The sequence below is a fragment of the Zonotrichia leucophrys genome, chromosome 6 (genome assembly GCF_028769735.1).
Source record: "Zonotrichia leucophrys gambelii isolate GWCS_2022_RI chromosome 6, RI_Zleu_2.0, whole genome shotgun sequence".
Taxonomy (NCBI): Eukaryota; Metazoa; Chordata; class Aves; order Passeriformes; family Passerellidae; genus Zonotrichia; species Zonotrichia leucophrys.
Window position 1 is genome coordinate 7,717,124 of NC_088176.1, and position 27,292 is coordinate 7,744,415.

A 27,292-nucleotide genomic window follows, 5' to 3' on the forward strand; every position below is an offset into this window, starting at 1 on the left:
ACATTTTCTGGAACACATTTATCAGATATTATTGTATATCATTTTTTTATTGATGAATTCTCAAGAGCAGTCATCTTGCACCCTGAAAGTTCTTTAAAAGTCTATAAAAATTTGGCATCAGTTATGGTGTGCAAGAAGGAAAGTAAACAATCAAGAAACACTTAGCACTGAACATCTTCAGTGCACATTCTAACCCCAGGAAACAAAAGAACCATTTCTCTTGTGTTGCAGCTTGTCACCTTCCCAGCAGAGACTTGTAGATTTACACAGGAGGCGAGACAATCCCAATCCAATCTTAAAACATCTCAATCATCCAGTCTTTTTCCTTGATCCAACTTATCACTTATCCTCACAGACCACAGCAGATTCACCAGGATGCTCTGTCTTCAATTTTTTCCGAGCTGGCTCTCCCAGGAGCAGAGCTCTGCAGTGCTCCAGGGACTGAGCAATTTCATCAATTGTCCACTTGTCCTCGTGCAGGGCGTGCTCCTCCAGCGTGAACGGGCCCTGCTTGGTGCGCGTCAGCTCCTGCACCGACGCACAGGTGGAGAGCTCTGCAGCAAAGGAGGAAACAGCGATTGGACAAAGCACATGGATAAACTTGAAAAGTGTAACCACTTCCAGCTCACTAAATATACATTTTTGTATGTAGCCTTTTATGTTATTCTGCTTTGTTTGACAAGGAAGGTCATGAAGATTCATCATTCATTTGTATCTTCTTAAATTTGACCCAAGGATGTCCTCTGATTTCAATAACTGTCCAGTGTAGTAAAGAGTTCAGAAATTGACAGAAAGCTGTCAAGAGTTTTCCCAGATTTAGATCAGAATGGAAAGTGAGGAAAAAATGTTGTAAGATGTAAGCAGAACATTCTGCATTCTCAAGTGACCTTGAACTATTTTTTTTACACATTTTGAGGCCTTAGCACTTCTTGCCTTCAAGAGGTATTTTTAACATTTTTATCCTGTGCTGTCTACCAGGATAACAGTAACTAAGATAAGGAAAAATAAAAAAATATATACAAATACTCTCCTATGTTAAATGAATACCAGCAGGACATAATTACATATCAAGAAGCTACAAAACATAACAGCAACAAGCACTGACTTGTAAGCACACAGGTACACTAAAATATTCTCTCCCATACTTTCTGATGCAGGAAGGTTTTTATTTCATTTTCAATTTTTGAAAAGAAGCCAGCCATGGACAGACTTTATCTTGGTTTTCATTAAAGGGCTAAACATAAGCCAGTATGCTCAGAAGGCAGTAACAGAAACTTGGACTTGCCTAAGCACAAATAACAACATTGAAATTCATAGGGTTATCCCACATTACTTGCCTTCCTACAAATGTATCATTTAAAAAAAAAAAGAGAAGTTAGAAATGGATTATCTATTCTCCATCATGCAGTTTGATAGATAGAGAGCACAAGACAAATAACCCTGTGGGAAAGCAAAACTATTCACTGTTCAGGCAGAGGAGAAAGAAAACACTCGAAAAATCATCACCAGTGTGGAAGTCTTTCCAGCAGATAGGGTTTATTATGTGCATGGTAATGTTCTGTGCAATCTGTTTTCAAAATGTGATGAATAATGTTTAAAAAGACAGTATCTTTCTTCTTCTCATCCTTAATCTGAGTTAGCTTTAACACATGAAAGAGAGGAGAAAAAACATCCCCCCCTTGCCTTGCATTATCTTGCTCAGTGCTATTGCTTGCTCCATTTTTATCAGTTCGCCCCCAAGGTCCCTGGCAATTATTTAGCCATCATTCCCCTATGCCCCTAAGGAAATTACCTGAGTATATAAAAACAAGTGATAGCACTACAGTTCTGCAAAATAACACACAGGTCTAGTTACTTGAGATATACAGAATGACAAATTTTTTCCATAAACACACACTTGTTCTTTACATTGTCATGCAGTTTTTTCATGCCTACCTTTGCCAATGTCATTGACCAGGCTCCTGACATAAAAGCCACCACCACATTCAACATCTGGAATGTTAAAAGTGACATGGTAAATTGCCAGTGCCATGTGAAATCTACATAGAAGCCATGCCCCCACATAAATGTAAAAATGTGCTAAGCAAACAACCCAGTGATAAAATATTTATAGGATGCAACATCAATTATTCATCCTGGAACATATGTGAGGGTGAAATTGCTAAGCTAGACAGGAGGGAAAGCAAATAAAATGGCAACTATACTAACTCACCAGAATTTAAGAACCTGCTATGGTATGTTAAGAAATGTTTCAGTCCTATTCATTTTAAGCATTTCAGGTTGATTCCATATTTCTAATGATGAAAGCAAGTTATTTCTAGTATAGCCTAAACTGACTGTCAGTACTGCAGACAGGCAGCTCCATTAAAATTTTAAAATTCACCTTTAGCTTTCCCTGCTCTCTCAGCCCTCCCCTTCCCCCTCTGCCAGTGATCAGCTCCTTGTCACCCAACCATAAAGGGCTGAAGTCACACAGCACTGAGTTCTGTCACTCATACCTGCTCACCAGAAAACATCTGGTCCATCACAGGAATGGGGATCAACTGGGCAGACAGATCAATTCAAGGCATCATCTTGACCTTACAGCAGCATTAAACATTTACAAGAGTATTTTCTGGTTTATTTATTAATATGCTTCTTAATGTACTACCCCAGTTTCTTGATGAATGACAGAAGGAAGGATAAGATCCTGCCTCCTCAACAAGAAAGGGGTCTGACAATAACTGAAACTGGTCCTGAGAGAGATGCCAGCAGGTCTGGGAATCTGTGTGTAGGAATGGCAAAGTGCAGTAAGCAGACCTGAGAGAGGAATGAGCTGGAGGTTGCAAAATCATGGACAGATGCAAATAATCCCCTGACCAGTCTCTCAGAATTTTGCCTCACTGAGAGATTAGATATAATCAGCTTAACTTAAAACCAAAATACAGGGCTTTTAATACAAAGTGAAAGTCTCTGCACATGGGCTCACACCAAAATAAGTAGCTGAGTGAAATGAAACCCATTTCACTCTGTTAGTCCCATTCTGAGTGTAAATAAACATTAACAAGCTGGGAGCATTGCTCTATGTAATAATCTTTGACCTTTACCCAGCGTGAACAGTGGTGGCTGGAACTGCTGCAGAGAAAGGCTGTACACTCTCACTGGCCGAGCAGGCTTTGCTTCCACTGCCTCCCCTCTCTTCATCAGAGTTGAAAGCCTTTCTCCATCCTTCTTCAAAGCAGAATAGCTGATCAGACAGACCATGAAAATGTGTGTCATATGGTTGTAACAGAACAGGCTTCCCATTCTCCAGATTCTGGTAATATTGTACTAGGGTAGCACACATTTTACAACTCTCCAAGTACTCACAAAAACCCACAAAAACTCAGCAAGTGCTGCTGAAATATCTTGGACACAGAATCATCCCACTTACCAGCAGCTACATAAACCAGAAAACAAGAGATGGCCTTGTATTTCTCTCTTGCTGTACAGTTTTAAAAGCATTTTATCACTCACTTTGCAGTTTATGAAATAAAAGGGTTTCTATAAGGGTTACAAGACTTGCAGCTGCCTCTAGCATCCCGTGTCTCAGCAGTCAGCAGGGCATCCTCTGTTTTCAGTGTGACACTGGGAGCCACTCAGGCAACTCCTGTCATTCTACATTGCCCTTTTCCTTGTCCCACACCAGGATCTTCCCTGAACAGCAAGTGCCATATTCTAGAATGTTTAGGGAACCACTACAGACCACAGAAACTGATTTCACTGATTACATGGTCCTTTATCCAAAGCTCCAACTTTGGTCATGACAGAAAGATGAGCACAGAAAAATCTAAAAGGATCTTGCTCACAATGTGAGAGGGCAATTTGAAACAGGTCACATGAAGCAGAACACGTGGGGCATTACTGACCTTACAGGGCTCACACTGGAAGCACAGTAAGTGACACATGGCAAATGCAAAGGAAAGCAGGCTGGCTGAAACCACCAGAAAAGCCATCTGTCACAAGCTAAGTCATGCACACTGCCAGCTACTATGGCTCACCTGACCAGATGAAATTTTCTAAGCTACAGAAGCTCAGTCATTAATCACTCAATTGTACTCTAAGTTTTCAAAAAACTAATTCAAAGTCATTTAAGGCATTTCCACGGAGATGGCAGTGAGATTGGAAGACAGAAGACAAGCCCTGCAAAGCTGTTTAAGACTGGCTACTTTACATTTGGCCAAAACACCCACAGACTCCAGGTCACCATTTGTGCTGGATCTTCAAATGGGCATGACCTGCACTTGCACATGTTAAACTCCTGATTGCCTGGCCTCTATCCTTTTGTCAAAATGTGTCTTAATACTTCTGAGAGAGCTGACTTCTGTTGGCAAGCCCTGACAGCTGAACACAAGTGTCAAGAGTGAGTGAATATCATGAACTTACAGTGGGGGAACTTGCATGATGTCCCCTGTGAACTTCTGCAGAACATTTTCAAGATCTCCTTTTGTTACCTGGTCTGTGGAAAGAAAACAGTCAGTATGTTAGTACTGATTATTCACATGGCACTAATGGCACCAATCACATTCTGCAAGCAGACACAAAGAGTTCTCTCTCTTCAGAATTTAGACGGGGTGAAAAACACCAAAGAAAAGAGATAAAAACCAGATTGAAGGCAGGAATGTGAATTATCACAAAAGGAGTGGAACAAACTGTCCAAGGTGATCAGGACAATCTGGATACTTTCAGAAGGGCACAAATCCTCCTTAATGTTTTCTTTTGTAATTCTCCTCTCTTAAGGCTGCAAACTCATCTTTCTTGGAAACTATATAAAAGCTACAATGTTTGGAATATTCTTATTTTTTAAAAAAGCACCAAAAAGAATAAAATGCTCATCTAACCCTGGGAACTTCTCTCTAAGAGAACCTAACTGCAGGGGAAAATACAACAGAGAGAGAAGAGAATTAGAGAACAAAACCACTGGTGCAGAAAAAGACTTTATCTGAAACAACACATCAAAATTTCCCTGTCAAACAACTAACCTGCAAATGTACTCTGGGGTATAGTTATATATTAAGTAAGGCAATTTTACTAAGAAAATTCTGTAAAAGAAAGACAGCTGGTTTAGGCAATGTACTTTCTTTTAAAAGTACACATAGACATCTGTCCCACTTTTATTGGAAGGCTATAACCTAAGTAGCTGATTGCACTGGTCTTCTGAAGATCTATTCAACAGAAATTACATCCATCCCTAATTTTTTTAGAGTGCAAACATAAGATCTGCAATCACAATGCACTTCAGTGCATTTCTACTGTCTAGGGTTTGACTGGCTCTGTTTCTCTTAAGTAATATTTAATTAGTGTCATCACTGCTAAGTCAACAGCATTCTGGAACATAAACCAACCAAATTTATTTTTCAAGCCTTTGTTGTATTTTGAAACAGATATTTACTTGCAAACATTAAAAGCCAGATGTACTTCATGCTGTAAGTAAAAATGATGAGATTTATTTCACAGCAGCTCTGGGAGATGATCCTGTGGCTCCTCACTTCTATAAAGCACACTCTGCAGCCTCAGTGGCCCAAGCAGCTGTCCCAAGATGTGTTATTAACAGCAAGGTTGCAAAGCACAAGGCACAAAACTCTGAGATGCTGAGAGAGACCCATTTACATCAGAATACGGGCTAGGAACAACAAAATCGATTGTACAGTAACTCTGAATCTTCTGAATATTTTTTTTACATTGTTATTTCAATCTTGTTTCTATTTAACAATGTATCACAACAAAACTACATGGTGGAGAGTCAGCATGACTTGGCCCCATGACAGGGATGTTGTCAGCCTTCTTGTGAACCCCAGGCAGCTTCAGGTTAAAATTCAGTATTTAAGAAGTAAGCACAAGTGCCCCTTGGAGTTCTCCTTCCAATCTTCACCCCATGAACTGCATTTGGGGCCAGGGCATTAAATGAGCCACCTGAGTTCAGCTCTGGCTCTGATCTCATATTCCCTTGACTGAGAGGTTACATGTGGCCTCTGAGGAAGTCACTCATGATACAGGCAAGCTCTGTCTCAGGAGAAAAAAAAATCCCCATGTGAAGAATGATGCATTAAGCCATTAACAAACAAGAGCTGTGTTGTGTGTTATCAAAGTAAATATTTACAGATGCATTTGCTAAGATCTGGTGTGCTTTTGAGTACTGGTGACTGTTGACTGATTTTCCTGCTACAAAGGAAGGAAAATACAGTTATCAAACTCAAAGGTTCCATTTGTGCCACAACCTCAAAAAGCCTTCACTGAAGGGTGATTTTGCCCTGTGCTTGTTAACAAACTACTCCAAAGGAGAACACAAGAATTATCTGTGACAGCATACGAGAAGTTTAGCAAATGACCTCAATTCAGTCTGACCCAGCACAAATGATCTGAAAACAGACAAGCAGAATCCTGAAAGAACTACACTATCCAAATGATTCAGGTGCCTCTATTAAACATATATTTCAGTATAATCATCAGAGACCTGAGAAAAGCCTCATTAATTTTGCTCTCCATGTCTGGATATAGCCTGTAGGCAGCTGGGAGGAAGTGGCCTTCAGAACGTACATTCCTGTACACAGTTACAAATATTAAAGAAGGGCTACCAACATTCATGTGCTCAAAAAAGCATCAGAGGAATACTAAACGCTACTTGCTTCCAAAGTCAGCATCTGGCAGCAGTATGAAACCATAACCTCATTTCATGGGGAAATGCAAACTTGTTGTCTGGTAAGAAACAAAAAGCTATGAGAAGTTCAGAAGGGGTTAAAAGCAAGGAGCTCTCTTCAGCACATCCTGACATTGTGACTGACTGTACAGTTTGCTTCCTAAGCTGCTGTCTAGGGACACTTTGAGCACTAAAATGTAACACTTTCTTACAGTTAATATAGCTGGCAACTTTCTGCAGGCACTTTCCTCTTATGTTCCAATGAAGTCACTCAAGAAGAGTTTTGTACATTTTGCAAACTGGTTTAGTGTCCTTTCTCTGCACTAAGGCCCTATCCTGGATGATGCTGGCACTGCAGGATTTATTCCCTTGCTCTGCTTCTCCAAGGATCCTTGTAGGTGTCCAAAGAAGACTGAAATTGAACTCAAACATCTGGTTTGCCTTTTCTTGGAGTACCTATCAGGGTTAGAAATTAGGGATGGTGGGCCAAAGAGAGTATCCTGCAGAAAACCAAATTGTTTTGGAGAAGACACTGGAAAAGACGAGGAATACAAAACATGTAGGTACCATGGAGAGTAATAAAGGAGTATCCATGCTCTTCTCTTTCTGAAGAAATCCTATCTGACTGATTTGCACCAACATGGAAAGCAACTGAGACCAATGTCATGAGCATTTCCTTCAGCCATCACTTTAGGCAAAAGGAAACTGCACCCCAAACAGCACTGCCCCAGCAATGCCAACGCTGCTCTTCATCAGACCATGTGATGAACTGGATCATCCAGCTGATCTCAGTTTAAAATGACAAGCAACCCAAAAAAGGGGATGTTTTCGAGCCAAATCAGCTCCCCAAGCACACAGCCTAACAGAAAGGTGGTGCACAGAAAGCACACACCACAACAGAGGTGGGAACTGCTGTAACAGGAGCTGCCAGGGAGAGAAACACACACAAAAACAACACTCTAAATTCTGTCTGCAGTAAACAGCACAGAATGAAAAAAGCAAAATTAGTGTTTCAAAACATGGATTTTTATTCAGATAAATACCAAGAAAGTGAATCATCACTTCATTCAAGCACCATGAGGTATTGGCAACTCTACCACCATGTGGATGCTCAGGCCTCCAGAAGCTTAGAGACTTAGAGCTTGATCCTGAAGCATAAATAAATGATCCAACATCTCTGAATAACACTGCCTAGTAATTAACACTACTTAGAATGTGGACAAGAAAGTATGCTTGCCTGCCTCATGAGAAAAGGAAAACTGCAAAAGAAAGGAGATGGGAAGTGAGAAATGAAGTCCAGGCTTTTCATCACACCATTAAAAAAGATTATTTACTTCATGTACCTATTACCAGAATGTCAGACATGTAGAGTTGCTAAGCAACTGGTTACCTATTATTTTTTAATTTTTTTCCACAGGGTTGTGAAAGAACTAATAACAAATCCATTTACTGTGTTACTACACTGTTTCTAAGATGCCCAGCAAAGCCACAGTCAAGATGAGTTCTGAAGCTTTATACCCTTGCCCCATGCTCTGTCAGTCAGAAAATTTCATTTATTAAAGATGTAAGCAAGACCAAGATCTGGAAGAAAGCCATATGCAGAATGTAGTTTATGCCATCCTCATTAAATGTTAAGGAGTCTATAGGTGGTGTCCTAGAGGGAAGATCCAAATATTTTATTCCTCCACTGGCCTTAAAGGGTTTTACTAAAAGAGGACTCCTGGGACTACACTGTGAGAGAGGAAAATGTTACTGGACACAGCACGTCATTTGTCAGCCTGTCAAAGATTGAAAATGACACAGTCCTGCCCAATTCTATTTCCTCCCTCCTAATCTAATGCCTGGTTTGTTTTTTTCCAGCAGAAATGAACACTTGCGTTGGACATAATTGCATGAAGCTGGTTTGAATTATATGAGCACTGAAGTTGAAGATGAAATAATCTTAGTTTAATTTCACATTTAAACTTAATTCAGAGTCCCAAACATCTCTTCCGCTTTCCTATGACAGAAACCACTTATGCCTTCAAATTGCATTGAGTGTACAGATACATTTATGCTTACCATAAGGTTTTTCTTCAGTTACTTTTCCTGTAGCATCTAATGTATCAGTAGCCTTGCCCAGCATTCCAATGGCAGTGTACTTCTGGGAAGGAATAAAACAGATTACTGAGCCAAGTCTTCAAGGTTGTTTCATAGCATTTTTTTCTTATTTTTTTAAGATAAAGATTGCAACTAACAATTGCTTCAAATCAGAACAGGAAGAATATTGCCTAAGTGGTAAATCCAGCAACTCTGGGTAAGCAGAAGTCAAGATGAAAAAACACGGAATCAAACAAAAAAGTAAATCCTGTATTAGATGTGCCTGTGATTTCAGTTTTAGAAACCCAAGGAAGAAGCAACATGGAATCTAATTTTTACTATAAATGCATCAATACCATAAAGAAAATAATAGGTTAGTAACATCAAAGTCTCTGTGGGGTGTCGTGTCATGGCTGAAGCAAGGCACAGAGGAGTACCTTTCACAGACAATTTTTGTTCCTTTGCACACTAAAAAAAAAAAAAAAAAAAGACACAAAGACCTTCAGTTGTGAAAGCAAAACACCCACTGCCAAGACAAAGCATTACAATGGCTCTGCCATGAAATGCAGGGATTTGCAGCAGCCTGAAGCTGCAGTTTTGAACTCCTGGGATCTGGTACGGACCTTGTGACCAGCACAAGGAGTTCAAGGTCACTGAGTAACATTTCTGTTCATTGTGAGTTCTCTGAATATCTGTTTCAGGGTTTTTCAGGGTTCTTCTCTAAAAAATTCTTAAGTGTATATGTCTGTAGTTTGCAAGAAGGAACCAGCCTGACCCCAGGACAGCAGCTCTTGTCCTTACATCTCACCTGATGCCCTCCTTTCCCACGTTTCCACCCTAACAACTGCCATGCTCTGAGCACACAGCACAGCCTGCTGAAGCTGACAGAGGCTTCCCCTGCCCAGCTGCTCCATGACTTGTCACAAGGCTGCCAGCACACCAAGGCTCACTCTGCAACATGAGTCTGAGTCAAGTTTAGGGATACCATCAGTATTACATCAGTGGTTTGACCCATTGCCTATCCCATTCCAGTCACCTCAACTTCCCTATGGTAAGTCCAGAAGCCTTCAAATAAAGCCTGGGAGAGAAAAATTGAAATGTTCCTCTATTTCCCAGTAAGGCTCTAGTGAAATTACTCCCAGCTGAACTAATACAAATGTGAGGATGTCTCTTTTAGAAGCTGGCTGACCAAACTCTACTGGAACACATCCAAACAGACATAAGCACTAACATTTTACTGTGAGAAGCAATGCATCCTGCTTCATGTACTTGCAAAGTACAAACAAGCTCAAGTAATAGCAGTGTAGGCACATAAATCACACCCACACCACTGGACTAGTAAGACATGCCTTGATTTTGTTCCATGTGACAACCTGCCACTTCAATGTATTCCTTCAAGCAACTGCTGCAAAATGGAAGCAGCAGAAATAGTCAGACAAAAGGCAGCAGAGTGCAGACTTTAACATCAAAATAACTGTATTCTTTCCTTACTTCATGTGCTGGGTTAGGCTGGGAATACAGAGAATTTTCTTCATAGTAGCTGGTATGAGACTATGCTTTGGATTTATGCTGAAAACAGTGTTGATAACACAGATGTTTCCATTACATTTATTAAACTGCCTTTATCACAACCTATGAGTTTCACCTTTTTTCTGATTCTGTCCCCATCCCACTCCAAGGAGCGAGCAAACAGCTGTGTGGTGCTTTAGCTGTCTGCCATGTTCAACCACAACACCACACTGGGGCTAGGTTTTCTCTAAATATTGCACATGTCTGATAACTCTGCAAAATTAGCTATTTTAAAATAAAATTCTTCAAGTTAACACACTTCTGGAATGCATGAAAAAGTTCTTCAAGTTAACACACTTCTGGAATGCATGAAAAAAGAAATGAAAGAAAAAATGGATGAATGCTGCTCCACAACAAATATTTAAATAAACTTTAAGGTATATTATCTTTTACAACTATATTAGCTGTTAGGACCATAAAATTGACTGCTTCCTGAGACATTTAATGATCTGGTCTGAACATTTAATTGCACTGCCAGAAATACACTATTCAGCACCTAACCTAGAGGTTAATAAAAACACGTGAGCAGATCATCATCATCCTAAGCATGATGAATGATCTTAGCAGTTCAGTAAAATTCTAAATCTGAAAATTTACAAACTCTCACTCTGTCTTCTGATGTTTCCAAATCAAAATACTCATACTGCTTCAGTTTAAATTATTTCTTTTCCTTGAATTCTGGTTTTGGTTATCTTGCTTTAGGCTATCTGTTACAATAACATGTTGTATTTGATCTGCCAGCAACAGAGAGATAATGTCTCATCTGTTAATATGTAAACATGAATGGCATGAACAATACAATCCAAATCTCAATATTTCCCTTTTAATTTCTGCAAAAAGAGCAAAAGGGTTTACAGTTTGTAAAAAGAATGTCCTTAAATGTTAGTCACAAATCCCCATTCCTTACAGGAGCCTTTAAAGAGTCACAAAATACTCAAGCCAGAAATGCAATAATCCACGAAGGAGGCTGTAACAGGGTAGGAAATTAAGAATTAAAGTTGGTTTATGATCAGTCTCTGGAGTGCCCTTGGCTACCTACAATTATATATCATAATTCTTACTTGCCACTGGATAAGGTTTACTTCCTCCCCTTTGATAGGGTGCAAAACCTGGAGGTTGTAGGAGATAATACAAGAGTCCAGAATTATTTGTGTCAAAAATCAGCATTAACACTCTTTACACTCTCACTCACGCTGCCCTCAGAAGCACCAATGGATTCTGAGTCATTTAATAAGTGTTCAGTGACCTTTTCTCACCTGTGTTGGCAATCATTTATTTCTTTCAGTTTTATGAAATACATCTAGGGGCATTCTCACTGTACTCTCAAATTACAAATCACTGCAGGAACACAGACAGAAACTGCTCACAACACTCTGCCTGCAACCCACTCAACCCAAAACAAAAAAAGCAAGGTAGTAGGTGTTGCAGGCAGTGGCAAAGCCTGGCAAGTGCAGACTGTGACAGAAAGCCCCCCTATAGTGCAGCTCCTCAGAGAGCATCCTGCCAGCCCACAGCCCCCACATCCTTGCCCTCTACTCAACTCAAGAGACCAGGACCCAAATCATTTAAAGACTGAAAGCAGCATCTCAACTTCCCTATGGATTGCACAACATGCAATTGCAGCACATTAAAAGCTGAGATCCAGCGTTCCCAGTCACGCCTTCCAAGTGCTGCAGCAGTAATTCCAACACAGAAAGCTGGGCTGGTCCCAAAGCAGAGCCTCACAACTGCACAACAGCACCCTGAGGACAAACAGACCTTTCCAAACCATCCTGCAGCAGGGAATGGCTGTGCCTCAGCCAATCAGAAAACCACTTTATTGGAAAAAAGAAAACCATTATGGCAAGTGAAACAAAAGGCAGCAAAGTGACCAGAAGCCCTTGAGTATAAGCAAGGGCTTATATTCCACCATTCACAGCAGTGAGAAGAAAGCCTTAAGAAGATGCTTTACAGTGACAATCCACTGCACTGTGTCAATGAAAGTGCACAAACTCTGTCACACAGACTGGGGGATGTGCTGCATGCAACCCCACCAAGACCAGACACACTGAAATGCTTGGGTGGTCGTGCATGTGCACCATACCCAGGACCAGAAAGAAATACACCATAAAAAGCCAGCACTGGATGAAAAAATAGGATTTCAGGAATCTATAAGAAACAAATTACAAACCTCTAATAAATCTCATAGGTCTTGGGAAGAGGAATTTTGTTTTAGTGTCACAACCACAGGGCACAGTCAACATTCTCACAAATAACAAACCATATGTTTACCATAATATTTTTAGTAAGAGAGTAGCTATAATTTGGCTTTTTTATTTTCATACCCAGTTTCAGAGAAGTGCTTAGACTAGCACAGAAAGAGAAAGAATATCCATAAAAAGAGAGAGAATAAAGGCAAGACTTTATCAGCATGCATATTTAACTGGAAAAGGGGAAGAGGAGGAGGAGGAGGAGGAAGAATCCCCTCCCATTTCAGGGGCTGCACAGGCAGCAGAGCTTTCAGCTGCACAACCCCACCCAGGGGGGCTCCAGGAGGCTGAAGCCCCTGGGCTGGCTGCCAGGCATGTCTGCCCCACTTATCAGTGCAAATGCCAGACAGACCATGCAACAGAGCTTCTCAGTTTTAACTGTTGAGACATCAAGGTTTTATTTGGAAAGAAGCCAGAGACTGGAAATCTAAATTATAATGTGTTTTAAAAGCTTTTTCATACATGGAGAAGCAACACTTTAGAAGAGCTAGACAAAACCACAAGTAATTACAAAACAAGGTCACCAGTAGCTGTCAGGAAGATTTTAAGATGGCTCCCACTACAAGAATTTCCCAGGCAAGCAAGCTCCCTGGAAGAGGCAGTTCATAAGAGTTCATCCAAGGATGACCCATTTTCTAATCACAGCAGCAACTGAACACAGAAGTGTAAAAGAAAAATAAATAAATTAAGGCTACAATCCCCTGTGCAAGAGACTGAAAGCTGGGAAAGAGAAGTCATATTCAAGAGAAACAGAAATTCAATTTATGTAAACTGATGTCTGCGTGTGGTTAACAAGTTTGAACATAAACAAACATAAAACAAGAGCTCAAGAGAACCCGATGGAAATCAGGGGGAGCACACAGCAGGCAAGCACTGATCAGAATTAGTGCTCCTGGGCCAAAACCATTTGCTCTGCACTTACAGATTTGTAGACTTAGGCCACTGAGATAGTGAAGAGGCCTTAAACTCTCAGTTTTGTAATGACATTCAGTTTGTGTTCAATGATTTCTAAAGCACAAATAAACAATTCTGGATTTAATATTTACAGAACTTATTTTGCTGTTTGTATAACATTAACAGCTACCAGTGGTTTCCAGTATGCTAATCATCCACCAAAAGGGAGAAGTGCATGAGGTAGACAAATAAGCTGGAAAAAACCCCAAGGGTTGCCATAGTTTCAATTATTTTCCAAAACAAAGCACTCTCACTAAGCAGATTCCAATATATTAAGAGCACAGAGCCCTAATCTCTTAAAGCAGGTTGCATAGAGGGCAAAATAAAGACTGCAGGATGAGGGAGGAGTTTCATGTTTTACAATAGAGCAAATTCAAAATTATCAAACACCAAGCATGACCTTTTGATATACATAAACATTTACAACTTCTCTACCATTCCTTTTTTTCTCCTAAAAGAAAAAGCTGACTTTGTGCTAAGCCTGCACTAAATTGCATTTAGTGCTGGATGCTGTAATTGCACTGTCACTGCTGAAGAACTATCTGATCTTTACTTTGTGGACTAACAGGATTTTCTGATCTCTTATGTCAGCTTATTTTAAAGAGCTCAAGCATTATGGGATGACTAGACTTTTCATGAGAAGGAAGGAAGGACCAGAACCCCCTCTAACAGGAACCCAACTGAAGATATTTTGCCTGTAGCTCAGAGAAGCTTTAAGGTGTTAACTAAAAACTGTATCAAATTTAAATTTAGGAGTCAGAGGGAGTGCAGGAAAGGGGGCAGGTGAGAGAACAGTGCCAACAGTCACAGGAACACTGCATCACCTGAGATGGACCAGGCCACACATCATCTACAAACACAGAGCAGGCTCACACATCCAAGAGGGGATGCAGGTTGATGTGCAAAGGTGGCTGTCTGAAACCAGAGTTTCTTTATGCAAACCTTTCTGACAACTGCTCTCTGTGGAAACCTCCCTCACTCATCAAAATGTCTCAGGTTGGCTCTTAAATGTCATCCTCAGCTTTAGTATCTGTTCCACCATTCTAGTGCCCATATCACAGATAAAACAAAATAAAGAAAGATGACCTCCAAATTCTACCTGGGAAACAGAGTTTTAAGGAAATACATAATTCTCTATCCAGAAACAGAAGACAGTCCACCCAGAAGGGTAAGACTTTATAGCTACATACAAAATCACAGATAAAACTGAATGCATGAAAGTCTTTGGCTGAATTCAGAAGCATTGATAAGACAAGATGCAGCATATTCTAAAAGTCAGTGCTAAGAGCATCTCCAAATTACTAGAAATGAACACTAGAGAAAACAGTGTAAAATGGCTAATCTAAATTGGTTATCATTACTTTTATTTTTTGGTTATTTTTAAGAAGAATGAGAAAAAAACCTTGCCATGTTGCAGTCTTGATTTTATTAATGAAACCAAGCTAGAACTGCACATGAAGCACAGCCATATGCACAGTTATAGAAAGGTCAAGACAGAAGAAAGCACCACTGACCTTGTGAATGGAAGAGCAGGAAAATCACACCAGAATATGCTCTTAAAATATTCAGCATTTGGGGAGGAAAGAGCAGCACAATAGGTGCAGTCTCCTCAAGATTTCCAACAGTTTAAAAAAGAGTGTGAATATTAATAGAGCATGAAGCTGAGCTATTAATAGCTTAGGCCTCTGGGGTGAGCATAAAAGAGACTTGAGCACTACACAGCACGTTCAGCCAGCTTACCAACAGTATTACTGCAGTACAGGATGTATCTGACTATTCAACAGCTTCTTCTACAACTCTGTTTCAGAGATATTGGGCAGGGCAGAAATTACAAGATATTAAAATCAGCCTCTCCTCCTATGATTTGTTACCAAAAAAAGCAGGTTAAAAAAATGTATCATATGTTTTGCAGTAATGGGTAATTGAAGATGTTGACAGTGTGTAAGGCCATTCCATCCCTAGCATTTTAGCCCTTCCCAATTCCTGCATCCCCCACTGTGCAGGCTCAGAATTCTCTCAGTGCAACGTACAGACACTACTTCAAGTTTTGCTAACACCTTCTATGCATTTTCAAAAACATCAAAACCAACTTCATTCATGCATTTTCCCAGCCTTCCTTTTTGTAAGCATTTTCATTTTGACAAAATAAGGAAGATAATCACATTGTCTTCAATGTGATTTCTAAAACTGACACTGATCTAATATATGCAGGCATTTGGGGAACAAGAAATTCATTGTCAATAAGGTAAACTAACACACAAGACAGAAATCAGTGCCAACAACGGGTCTCTGAACCAATCTCCTCTGCTCTAGAGAGCTCATGGAGTTATAGTACAAAGTTCTGGTTCTGCAAAACCCTTCTCAGGTGCCAGTAGTGGTTAAAAAACCCCCACTAAACTATCACAGCAATTGCTAGATGTAGTTGTTAAAGGCTACAGATATTAAATAGGACAAGTTTTATTAATAGACATCTTTGCACTGAGTTGTGCAAACATATGAGGAAGCATTCCTTGAATGTTTGCACAATAGTAACAAATACCACAGAACAGAAATGTCAAGACTTCTTTGCCCTATACCTATATTTCAGGAATTTAATATACTTCCTCAGAATAGTAACTAAATGGGTGAAATTAAGAAACCAGTAGTGTCAGGAAGAATTCACCTAGCCAGCCTGCAAGGGCTGAAACACATCCATCTGCCCATGGGTCAACATCTCTCATAAAACAGTAACTCCATCTCCAATCTGCCAGTCCTGCTCCTCAAGGAAAACCCATAAAATATCTTTCCAAACAAGCCTGGGAACTAAAATTCATAACTCCACTGGGCTGAAAAAAAACCTATGGACTCTAACAGAGATATTGGATTTCAGGCACACTGTGATGTTATCTCACATTAACCCCTCCATGTGCCACAACATATCATTTACCAGGCTCTCTCCTTCCCCTAGAAAGGATGATAACCTTATCATCTCCTTCTCCCCTCCTCTACCTCCCTTGTAAGAGAACAATAATTTCTTTGGGCTTGAGCAAAGGCAAAGTAGTGACATTTTGTGTAGCTACAATCCATTTTCTTTTAATGAGCACGTCACATTCTGCACTTTATTTGTTACCTCTCCCATCTCACTACAAAAAGAAATTCAGTCACACCCTTGGTTATCCTGGATGGGATACCATGAACAAAGAGGTGTGAGAAGGTAAACCTGTGGCATAAACCACAGAGTGAAAAATGACAAGGTGCTGCAGATGAAAAATTTCTGAGGGAAAAGGCTAAAGAGCAAACAAACAAAAAAAGACAAATACTACAGTCTGAAAGCAAAAGCAGAAAAACACAGACATGGTGGATCTGAAGAATCATCAAGCTAGCACTAAGTCTTCCTTGCCTTATGCCTGGGAAGTTGGCTGATCCATTGTGAACAAATCCTTGCTGCCCAACTCAGGAAATAAAACTGTTTTCTAAATTTATTTTATTAAAGCAGGTAATAAAATGCAGCCTATCTTTGTGGAGCAGTCTTGGGATATTACCTATATAACTGCTTGCCCACACAGAACTGTTTGTAAACCATACACACAAGCATTACCTACTTTTTATTTCAGAAATGATCTAAAAGATACCTATTCCACTAAGCTCTAAAAAAATCTGAAATATGATTAGTTTTAAAATCTATGGCTTCTATTTTAGATCTGAGAGAGGGCTTGCATATCCAAGCACCTAGTTTTCTGTACCATAACAATTAGTCTAATAAAATTATTACTACTACCAAAAAATCCTGCCCTTCCAAGATAATGTTAAAAATATCAGAATCTGAAAAAGAAAACAGAACACATCCCTGTGCATTGTATGAATAAGTGGGTTGGGTTTCACCAGCTCCAAAAGAAAGCACAATGAAGCACAGAGCTCAGCTGGTGATACTCTGGAGACATTTTTAAGACTAAAACTAAGAGCACACACCACCAAGAGGATCCTTTGAAAGGAAAGTCAGCTCAATTTTCTTGCACTTGCAACTCAAAAATGAACTGGAGCACAAACACTGAAATACACTAAAAAGAAAAAGCAACAAACCAGCACAGCGAGGCTATTTAAAATGAAAATGAGAATTTCAAAAGAAATAGCACTTACACCATCATGGTGTGCGTGTCAATGTGCAAACACACAAATGCTGGCAGAAGAACAGAGGTCTCAGAGATGCCGAGTTCTTATAAGCCTCCTGAAAACAGACAGATAGAGGAAATAAATCTATTGCAGCTTCCACTAAGAAGGGCCCAGAGGGAGCCCCACTGAATTGCTGGGTACCAAAAAGTCCACGTGGGGCTTTGGTGTCTAACGAGCTGTAAACAAACCAAGTCACAAGCAAAGGCTTCATTAGTTTTGCTGCTTGTAGAACCACTGGATGTGCTTTCTGATGTGTTATTAATTCACTGGACTCACTGCCAAAAGATGCAAGCAAAGGACTTAAAAAAAAAAAAACTGAATTCATGGAGAAAGCTTAAAGTATGAGAAGTTAATAATAAGTAAAAACTTGATTTTAGGACAGTAAGGTAATCATAGGAGTTAAAGAAATAACCTTGTTTATGGACACTTTGTTCGGCAGGATCTGATGCCACCCCTCCAGAGGAACAATTTTGCAATACACAGGCTCAAATCCCAGAATCACACTGCAAAAAGTAATTTACATGTCTCAGAAGTTCTGCTAGGTGATTTGAACCAATTCCTGCTCAGACAAGCCCTCTCTCACACCATACAAGTGTAACTGGCAAGATTTAAAACCTAATCGCTGATCTAGCACTCATTTTCTATCCAGGATTCATAAGAACACAAATTTTAACTATTATATGAAAGTTGTCACATATCAAGTCACAGATGTATCTTCATTCTGCCCATAATCTCTTCTTCCTTTTCTAGGCTTTGAGAACACTTGGAGCTTGGGTTTTACTCTACCCAGAGGTTGGGGGGGGTTCTTGGACAGCTTCATTCTGGAGAAGCCACAACTTTTGAGATTAAATTTTCTATTTTAATCAGTCATTGCCCCAGCTTGTGCCACCACCATAAGGTACTCAGGGTAATTTCTTTCACACTGAGCACTTGGGGAGGTATTTTGTATGTGGACCATGACAAGAAGCTGCATCCTCAGATAAAACCAATATACCCCAAGCTTTCCACTCATGGAGAGGCAGGGGACAAGGACAGTTTGATGGATGGTGAAGATCTTCATTCACACCAGTATGACTAAAACTCTCTTAGGCTGAACCCAGGTGCTATGTCACTGAAAAATAAGCAAATTAAGCACAGAACTGAAGTCTGAAAGTTTCAGTTATCCATAAGGGCTCTATGTGTTGGGAGACATCTCCTCCCCATGGAAAGTATTAGATTAATGAAGAATTTCATTGCTTAGTGCTTCTCATTTTTTGTTCTCTGATTAGCCCAGGATTTTTCCCTCATTGTTTCTGTGTGCCTCACAGCACATTCTCATAGATGAGGCATTTTAAATGGGACTGCCACTTTGGAAACTGTGCTTCCATTTTCTAAACCATTTCCTCCCAGAAAAACCACACTTCTGCATTGTGTTTGAGACAGACAAGTCATACCTAAGACTGAATTGTTCAGAAACAATTTCCATAATAAATATTGGTCTACCCCCATCATGTTAATTTTACTGGTGAAGCATGAGGGTTTTTTTTCATTCTATTCTATTTGCCAACATGGTTAAAAAATAAAATCTTTAAAAATCATGAAGTGCAAAAACTCCAAACAAGACCAAGTGCAAGTCCCAGAACAAGAAGAAAAAGTGATTCTCCTATGGAACATCTATTAAATGTTCAGTATTTAAATTCCAGATCCAAGAGCATTCAGCTTCTCCCTCTCACTTGGAACATTTGAAACAACAAAAAGCAAACAAACAAAAGCTAAGCCAGCTTGTACATATTTTTATTTCTGGGCAAATATTAAGAACTCAATGAGAAATCTGGAACACTAAGCAGGTATTGCCCTTGGCTGTACATTTCTGTTTGTCTTGAGTTAATTCCTAAGGAGGTCAAACCATGAAGAACTCAGTTTACACATCAAGAGTAAAATTCTTTGCAGAACATGTGTGAGTTGCATACCAAGGGACAGTGCTCAGAGCTGCCACACTGAGTCAGGAAAGTTTCACACAATGTTTGGGGAAAAGTCAGAGCCAGTCCAATTCCTGGCAGAGCCACCATATGGAGTTTACTGCAGTATCATACATTTTGGCCACTCCACACAGCTCTGCTGCCAGCAATGATAGACTGAAGTGTTTCTTTACAAGCTGCATTCCTAGAAGCAAACAGTAAATCCTGGCCAGAGAGGGTCAGACAGCTCCTCTGAATCTTTATAATAACAACAGGAACAAAAGAAAAACATCACATTTCAACAAACACTTCAGCATCCAAAATAGTGGAAAAAAATTAAAGAAGAGTATAAATTCCAAGCACATGGCATGGAAAGGAAAAAGATACCCAAACTTATTTAGTCATGAATGCTTCTCTTGATTCATTATGACTTGTCAGTGTGGTCAAAAAACCCAACAGGCAGACATCTGTGAGAGATCCTTCAACCTCCTTAAGCCTCACACATTATTGCATGCCTAATTTATTGAAGTACAGATAGAAAATAGGAAGGCAGAGACAGGAAGTAATAAATGCTGCAGAATCCATACTTGGCATGGATGTCAGGTACCTGACACAGAACAGCTGCAGTGGAAGAGCTGCTGAGCTCTGAGCAGATCCATCTTTGCTCACTGCAAGTGCCCAGAGCCAGGCAAGGCCAGGGCTGGATCTGCCTGGGGTGGCTCACCAGGCTGCCCCACTGCACACTGTCCCCTCCCTTGTCCTCAGGAGCAGCTCTAACCCTGGAGCCATCTGGGAACCAGGTTTGGCTGGATAACCCTGTTGGGGGCCACAGGACTTCACAGTGGTCAAGGATCCTGAGCACACCCTCTTCTGCCAAAAAGGCTGCAAGTACTCCCTCCACCACAGCTGCTCCCACTGTGAACCTCAGCTTAAGAGATAATTCAATTGCTTTTATGTTTTTAAATCAACAGTTTACACATTTACTTGTGATGACTTAATTTAGCTGAAGTAAATCTATGATTTCTTCTAAAGTTCTTTCAAAGGAGGTGTCAGGTGGTAACTGTTTACATTTCCACTCTAGTCCAGCTGTTTACTGCACATTGCAAAACACAGATGCCTCTGAAATGCACTCATGTAAACCAAATGCAAACCCATTACAGCCAGTGCAGAGACTGGCACTGCCTACCTTGAGTTTGGGATCAGACTCTACAGCTATGTCCTTTTATCCTGGTTGTTTTCTTTTCTGTCAAATTATTTGCCTCTGAGTTGAACTGAAGACTGTCAAACAAATTCTACCTTTAAGCTATCAGCTCAGCAGCTGTAACAGATCTTAAGTGACCAGACTAGAAGAGAATGGGAAAAATGGCAGAACATAATGTATTATTGACTTTTCCTGCATTTAAGATGAAATTTGGAAGGTTTAATTGATTTCTACATCTGTCATTCTTATCTAAACTTCTTATGTAAAAATAATGGCTAAACCCATGGGATTTGACTTGTGAGGAAGGAATCAACACTAGGACATCACTCTTGGGAGTACTTGCACTTTTTTGTGTATGTAACACCTACAGTCTGAGGAGTCACCAAAATAAAATTAACACAGTAAAATTAATCAAATCCAGCAATGAACAAAATCTCTATCTGTCAAGGCTCTGGTCTGGATTCTCTCCTGCAGCCACAGGGCTTTTGCTACCTTTGGCTTCTCACATGTGTTTGGTTTTGGGTTTGTAGAGCATCCCTCTACAGCAGCAGCAAGGCAATCCAAAACACTCTAAAATTCCAAAAAGTGCCTCTTAAGGCCTCATGGTATTTAAGAAGACAGAAAAGAAACAAAGACCATCTGTTACTTCAAGCTAAATAGCAATGAAGTTATCTACACATTAGGAAAATTACCAAAAATTGAACTGTCATTCACAACTACATCCCCAAAACATCAGTTTCAGTGCCATCTTCATTAGTTTTTCTTTTAGTACACTAAATAGTATAGAAATCTTCCTGTAAAATGGTAATTTGGTATTTATTAGCACTTCTTATAAAACTGAGACAAACAAAAATTTTTAAATAACCAGTCTGGACATTAAAGTCTGACTAACACATTTCTGACTAACTGCAAAAGGAGCTGAGCTAAATATGCAGCACGGCTGACATATCTGCATGTTGGTTCAGCTCTTCACTGACAGAAAAAAGAAACCAGCAAACAAAACCCCCTGCTAACACAAGTCATTTAGCATTCCTTACCTTGGAACCTGCCAACATAGTCCCCAGCATTTTTGTTCCTTTTCCAATACCAACCACTGCAAAGACAGAAGAAGAAATACAACTTCAAAACAGCCCTGCAGTTCCTTTTTTCAACACCATTCAATACTAAATATTATGCTAGTCAGAAACTCAGCCTTTCATGCTCTGTTAGCATATGAAGAGAGTCAACACTTTTTTGAGAAAGCATCTCTGATGTTCAAACAACATGGAACTAGTGAAAGGAAAACAAGTCTAAAGCAAAAGATAAATAACCTTCATCTATTGTTAAAATACTTTAATTCAACTGCTACATTTATTTATCTTTTAATCACCAAAGAAATGGAGAGTGCAATTAACATTGCCTCTGGTTTGATGAAGGTTATGGCTCTCCAGTAATGAATGAACCCTTCATGGTAACCAAATAGTCCTTTTAAAGGTTGACAGTGACCAAGAGTAATGCAGCCAAGACAGCATCACAGAATTGTTTATCAGACTTGCAGGAAGAAAGCAAAATAATCAAAAGGTCCAACTGCTTCTTACTGTGCATGTAGAGATTACAGTTATTTCAATCTTAACACCAGTATTCTAAAAAACAGCAATCAGTCAGCTTTTCATAAAAGAAAGACAGAAAAAGAGCTCTATTTTATATTTTACCTCAAAGCTTTTTACAAGATGCTTGCCTTTAAAATGCTTTCCTATTGATTTTTCCACATACAGCAATCCGAAGAAAATTTTAGAAGGAAATTAGTTTTGTGTACAACTCTCAGAATGTGTAACAGCTTATGTACTTTATTTTAATAAAACCAGAGGAGTGAAGGGAGCTTTCAGGAAATCAGCTTCATGTTAATCAGGAGCCAGGATGGAAAACATCAAACGGAAAATGAACTTTGAAAAAAATTTTTTTTTACTTGTGTTCTAATGCTTCTCAGTTTTTATGCTCTGAGACCCATTAGAGTCCTCCTTGTTCTCAGTTACTGCTCCTCTTATTCCTGAGGGTTTTCAGTCACACATGTGCTTGTGCTCTCATGCATCTTCAGTTCAACCTGTTCCTGTTATTTGCCAGATAGGGAAGAGTTGCAAGAAGGCTGAGAAAAGGAGATAAGCACACAGATAAGACTTTCTAACCAAGAACTTTTCCTGCAACATGATGACATAACTGAACATAACTTCAACAGCTGAGCTGAAATTCGCTGAAGAGTGTCAAGAGAATCAATGGAATAATTTTAAAGAGACACTGAATGCTTTTGTGAACAAGATACTAACAATTTTCTCCATTAATCATCAGCTTATGGAGAATGTGTTATTGAACAGTGACATAAACCCCATGTGAGAGACTACACTGAATGTAGAAAGATTTAACTGAATTTTTATTTTTTTATACTTCTTCATATTTTCTTCTACTGTGGAAACATAATTCATTACTGCCATATAAAAACAAACCAAATAAAATTCCCATTACACACCAAGAAACAGCAAGCTGGAAGCACAGCCCTAGAATAACACCAAAAGAAAATATTCACCAAGACTTGACCTTGCCTTTCTCTCACATGTCACAGAGCACTGACCTCTGCCTCCAAGGCCCTTCCTCATTTGCATTGGCTGTCAGTAAGAGAAGAAATTTAAAGCATGTTTTCTGATAAAGAGCACTGCTCAGTGATTGGCAGTACACCTAGCACACTAAGCAGGACTCTGTACCAATTAATTCCCAGGACAAAGCTACAGACAGGCAGTGCATAAAACCTGGGAAACAGCAGTACAGATCACAAAGGGTTTCAGAAAATTTAACACTTTTGTCATGCTCCTGTGCATGAGGAAGGAAAGCTTCCTGCTCCACCACTCCATCCTGGAAAGCAGCACACATATTCTGAATAACTTGTTTCTCTTGTATCCTTCCCTGTCTCCTTACCTGAACACACAAGAAATCTGGGCACAATCCCCTTCCCACTCCTCTCCAGTTTCGTCCCTTCCAATGTAGCTACCATTGATTTGTTCCTGTATGTTTTGTATGGCAGTGAATGAAAGATCCCATGCCTTTTTTCAATCCACCCACAGCTAATGAAGGTGATGTGCTTCTCCATCTACACCAAGCACATCAAGCCCAAATGCTTTTTGTCATGCCACAGAAGCAGGCTTTGGAGACTGCTGGGTATCAGAGCAGTTGGAGAAGCAATTAAAAAAGCACAAGTGATTTTGCTTTTCCTATGGATCAATGCTGTTGACTTTGCACAGTGAGAAGCAGCATGTTCAAAGGGAACACCTGTGTAAAATGCTTTTTCAGGAATGCACACTGAATTCTCTAGTGAGTGGCCACAGAGTACAGGAAATGCAAACCCAACCAGGCAGTGCTCCATTCTGACCCAAGAATGTCACATTCTGCCAGGTTCACAAGTGACAATTACCAGCTACAGACCTCCAGCAACACTTGTAGCAACCAAGCTCCCCCTGAAGCTGAATCCTTCCCGAGAGAAGTCATTCATGAAAACTCTGAGCATTCACTTTCAGGGCATACTCAGAGTTGTACCTGTTTATTTTCAACTGCAAAAATGTATTGCTGTTATTTCTCCAAGCCAAGGAGAGCTACAAGGTTATGATCTGAGCAAGCTGCAGTCTGCATGTTACTTATCAATAAAACTGCTGGTGACAAAGTATGATGTGGGAACAATCACATCCACAGCTGAGGTTTTAACACCAGCAATTGACACATCCTGTTCTTTACAAAACAAAAAAAATTCAATACATGGATTGCTATCAAAATTAAAATTAAAAAATACATCTTTAAAGATTCTTCTTTATGAAGCAAGACAGGTACCCAAGCTTTTCTGTGCTGAGCTTCAAAAAAGCAGCAGTTGGAATTGTTCTTATACATCTTTTTTTTTGGTAAGTATTAGCAGCCCTAAAATCTCCCTCCAAATCCCACAATAGCATTACTTTGAGACAAAATAATTCGACAGATTATGATGACTATAAATCCCCAGCTTAAGTTAAAAAAGCATCAATTTCTCAGGTGCTTTACAATTCATTACACAAGAGTTTGTATTTTACCACATGTAATAACCCAGAAGTTATGTGAGGATTTGGAAGAGAGGAGAGAAGGCAGGAAGGAAGAATACAGCCTTCTGTTATGAAACATGTTACATGCATGTAGAACTATATGCACAGGAAATTTAACCCAGACCATTCTTCCACTGTAATCAGTCCCTCCCCCAGAACCTGCCATGTGTATCCCAAATTGTTCCTCCACCTGACTTCATGCAGGCACGAAAATGTCTCCTGAAATCATATTTTGATTACTATAATTGTATTTTTCATTACCCAGAACTCCTGTGGCTGCACTGTCCAAAGTTCCTCCATGTCCAATTTTCAACACCTGATTTCTTTTGTTCCCGTTTGTTTGCACACCAGCTTCTGCAAATAGAAATTAAAAGGAAGCATTATAAAATAACCTTTGAATGTAGGAAAAATGGCACACATTTCCAGACTGCTAAAGAAAATAAAAATCAAATATTTAAACTATTAATTAGCAGTGTAGAAATTACTGTACTGCTGAAGACCTATGATTAATTTAGATTTACTCCTGTAAAGGTATTTGTAAGGTATTTTCACTACATGCTAATGAAATCTCAGATACCATGACAAACAGATTTTAGGAAAGTACTGGTAGCAAACCTGTGAAGTTCCATTAACAAAGCATGGAAGAACCAACAGCAGAGCTCCCAAAACATCTATTACACACAAATTTTATGCTACATAATCTGAGCCAATTCTTCAGGTATTTACTGCTTTATATTGGGACGTGTTCATTTGCATATTCACAACCCTATGGCAACTCTGCAGTGGACTGAACTTATTCACTGCTGCTTTCAAGCTGTCAGTGTCCCAACCCAGCAAACCTCCTATGACGCCAAGATACCATGACACCAAGAATTTTGCAGAGTCCAATACCCCTTATTTATTAGTATTAAATATGACAACTGGTCTAAGCTCCTTTATCCATATCTATTATCTCTCCATTCAGGGAACCTGATTCTTCCATACAAAGTGCATGCCTACACTACAGTTCACTACAGAGTAAATCAGGCTAAGCACTCACTAGTCTGAAAGTATGTTCTCTCTTCATCAGCAAGTGCCCAAAAGCCCAGACTAGATGATCAATTCCCCATACCCATTATAAAAAAAAATCTAGGCCATAGTCGCTCACACCTTTGCAACGATCTCACTTTTCTTTCCCTAATATCTGACATACAGACTTCCCAGCACTCAGAAAGAGCAGTTTCTGCAGACTGCGTCCAGGACTCTCAAACTTTTTGAAACACCACGTTTTCCCTCCTTTGGTGACATTTTGTTTAATGGCACTAAGCAGTGGGACCGCAGCAGAACATCGTGCCGGTGCTGTGCCGCAGAGATGCTGCAGGCACCGTTCTGGCAGATGGCACACGCTGTGCCCGGGACCCTGCCCTGCCCTGCATCTGCCCAGGACCCCCTGCCCTGTGCCCCGCAGGACTGGAGCTCCCGGCTGGGGCAAACTCATCCCCAGCCAGCCTCAGGGCTCCGTCCGGCTGTACCCTGGGCGGCAGCAGGGGCCTGGCACAAGTGGTATGTGCTCAATGTGGGGTCACAGCTCACCGTGCAGTGTGACCATCACTGTCTGCCTGGGACAGTCTTTCCTTAAAGGCCTCTAAGGACACAACTCCACCACGTCCCTGCGCCACCCATCCCAATGCCTAATAGCGCTTTCTGTGAATAAATCCCTCCCAACGTCCAACCTGAACTTCCACTGGCGCAGCGAGCCAGGAACGGCTCCATTCTCCAAGGTGGGCCATGCCACGGCTATGAACTACTACCAAAACAAACAAAAAACGCACAAAAGAGAAACTAAACCCCGCTTATGCTCCGGTTTCCTGAGCGCTGAGCAGAGGGTGAAGTGGTTTGCCGAGTGAAGTGGTTTGCCGGGAGTTGCACCTCCCGCTCCCAAGGACCGCATACACCCGGCCCCATCCCGCAGCCGCGCCGGGCAGGGCGCGCCTGGCCCGAACTCTCCGGAGGTGCGGCCCGGCCGCCGCCGCTCACCTGCCAGCAGCCTCTCCTTGAGCAGGTTGAGCACGGCGGCCGAGGTGGGTCCCTTGGGCTTGCGGACGGCGAAGAGCCCGCTGAGCGAGAAGAGCTTGTCGGCCGCGCGGCCCAGCGCGGCGCCGCCCGCCTCCCCCGCCATGCTGCCGGCAGCGCGCCGGCCGGGGCCGCCGGGAGCCGCGGCCGCGCGGGCGGGACGCGAGGGAGGAGCCGTGAGGGAGAGCTTTAAGGTCGCTTGGAGAATAGCCGGCGAGGGTATCGCCGGATGTTTAATGTGAAAACGAAAGTAAATTCGTTGCTAAAATCTAACATCAATCAATCTAAAATCTAAACCAAAAACCAAGCCCAAAATTATCTGGGGGCGGCTCCACCAGACACAGAGCGATTTGCAGGGG

General features: G+C 40.6%; 1 protein-coding gene across 2 annotated transcripts; it reads right to left on the minus strand.

The window, feature by feature from the left end:
* On the minus strand, positions 1-27,070 carry TRUB1 (TruB pseudouridine synthase family member 1). Of its 2 annotated transcripts, none has more exons than XM_064716691.1 (8): positions 26,898-27,065; positions 25,143-25,235; positions 21,831-21,886; positions 8,717-8,798; positions 4,405-4,477; positions 3,081-3,226; positions 1,936-1,992; positions 1-554 (listed from the first exon to the last, which is right to left on the minus strand). In XM_064716691.1, exons 1-8 carry the CDS (start codon positions 27,037-27,039, stop codon positions 340-342), a joined length of 864 nt encoding a protein of 287 aa, XP_064572761.1. In that variant the 5' UTR covers positions 27,040-27,065; the 3' UTR covers positions 1-339. The 2 variants fall into 2 exon arrangements, with proteins under 2 accessions (XP_064572761.1, XP_064572762.1); XM_064716692.1 differs by having other exon boundaries at positions 4-554; positions 3,087-3,226; positions 26,898-27,070.
* Between the last annotated feature and the right edge of the window lie 222 nt (positions 27,071-27,292).

What these genes read in the sequence shown, in the direction of transcription:
- TRUB1 (XM_064716691.1), bottom strand. Translation starts at nt 27,039, where the DNA reads ATGGCGGGGGAGGCGGGCGGCGCCGCGCTGGGCCGCGCGGCCGACAAG. An exon ending in CAAGGAGAGGCTGCTGGCAG is followed by an intron (nt 25,236 to 26,897) that starts GTGAGCGGCGGC and finishes TTCTATTTGCAG; the next exon opens with AAGCTGGTGTGCAAACAAAC. An exon ending in ATCATGCAAGTTCCCCCACT is followed by an intron (nt 3,227 to 4,404) that starts GTAAGTTCATGA and finishes CTGTCTGATCAG; the next exon opens with CTATTCTGCTTTGAAGAAGG.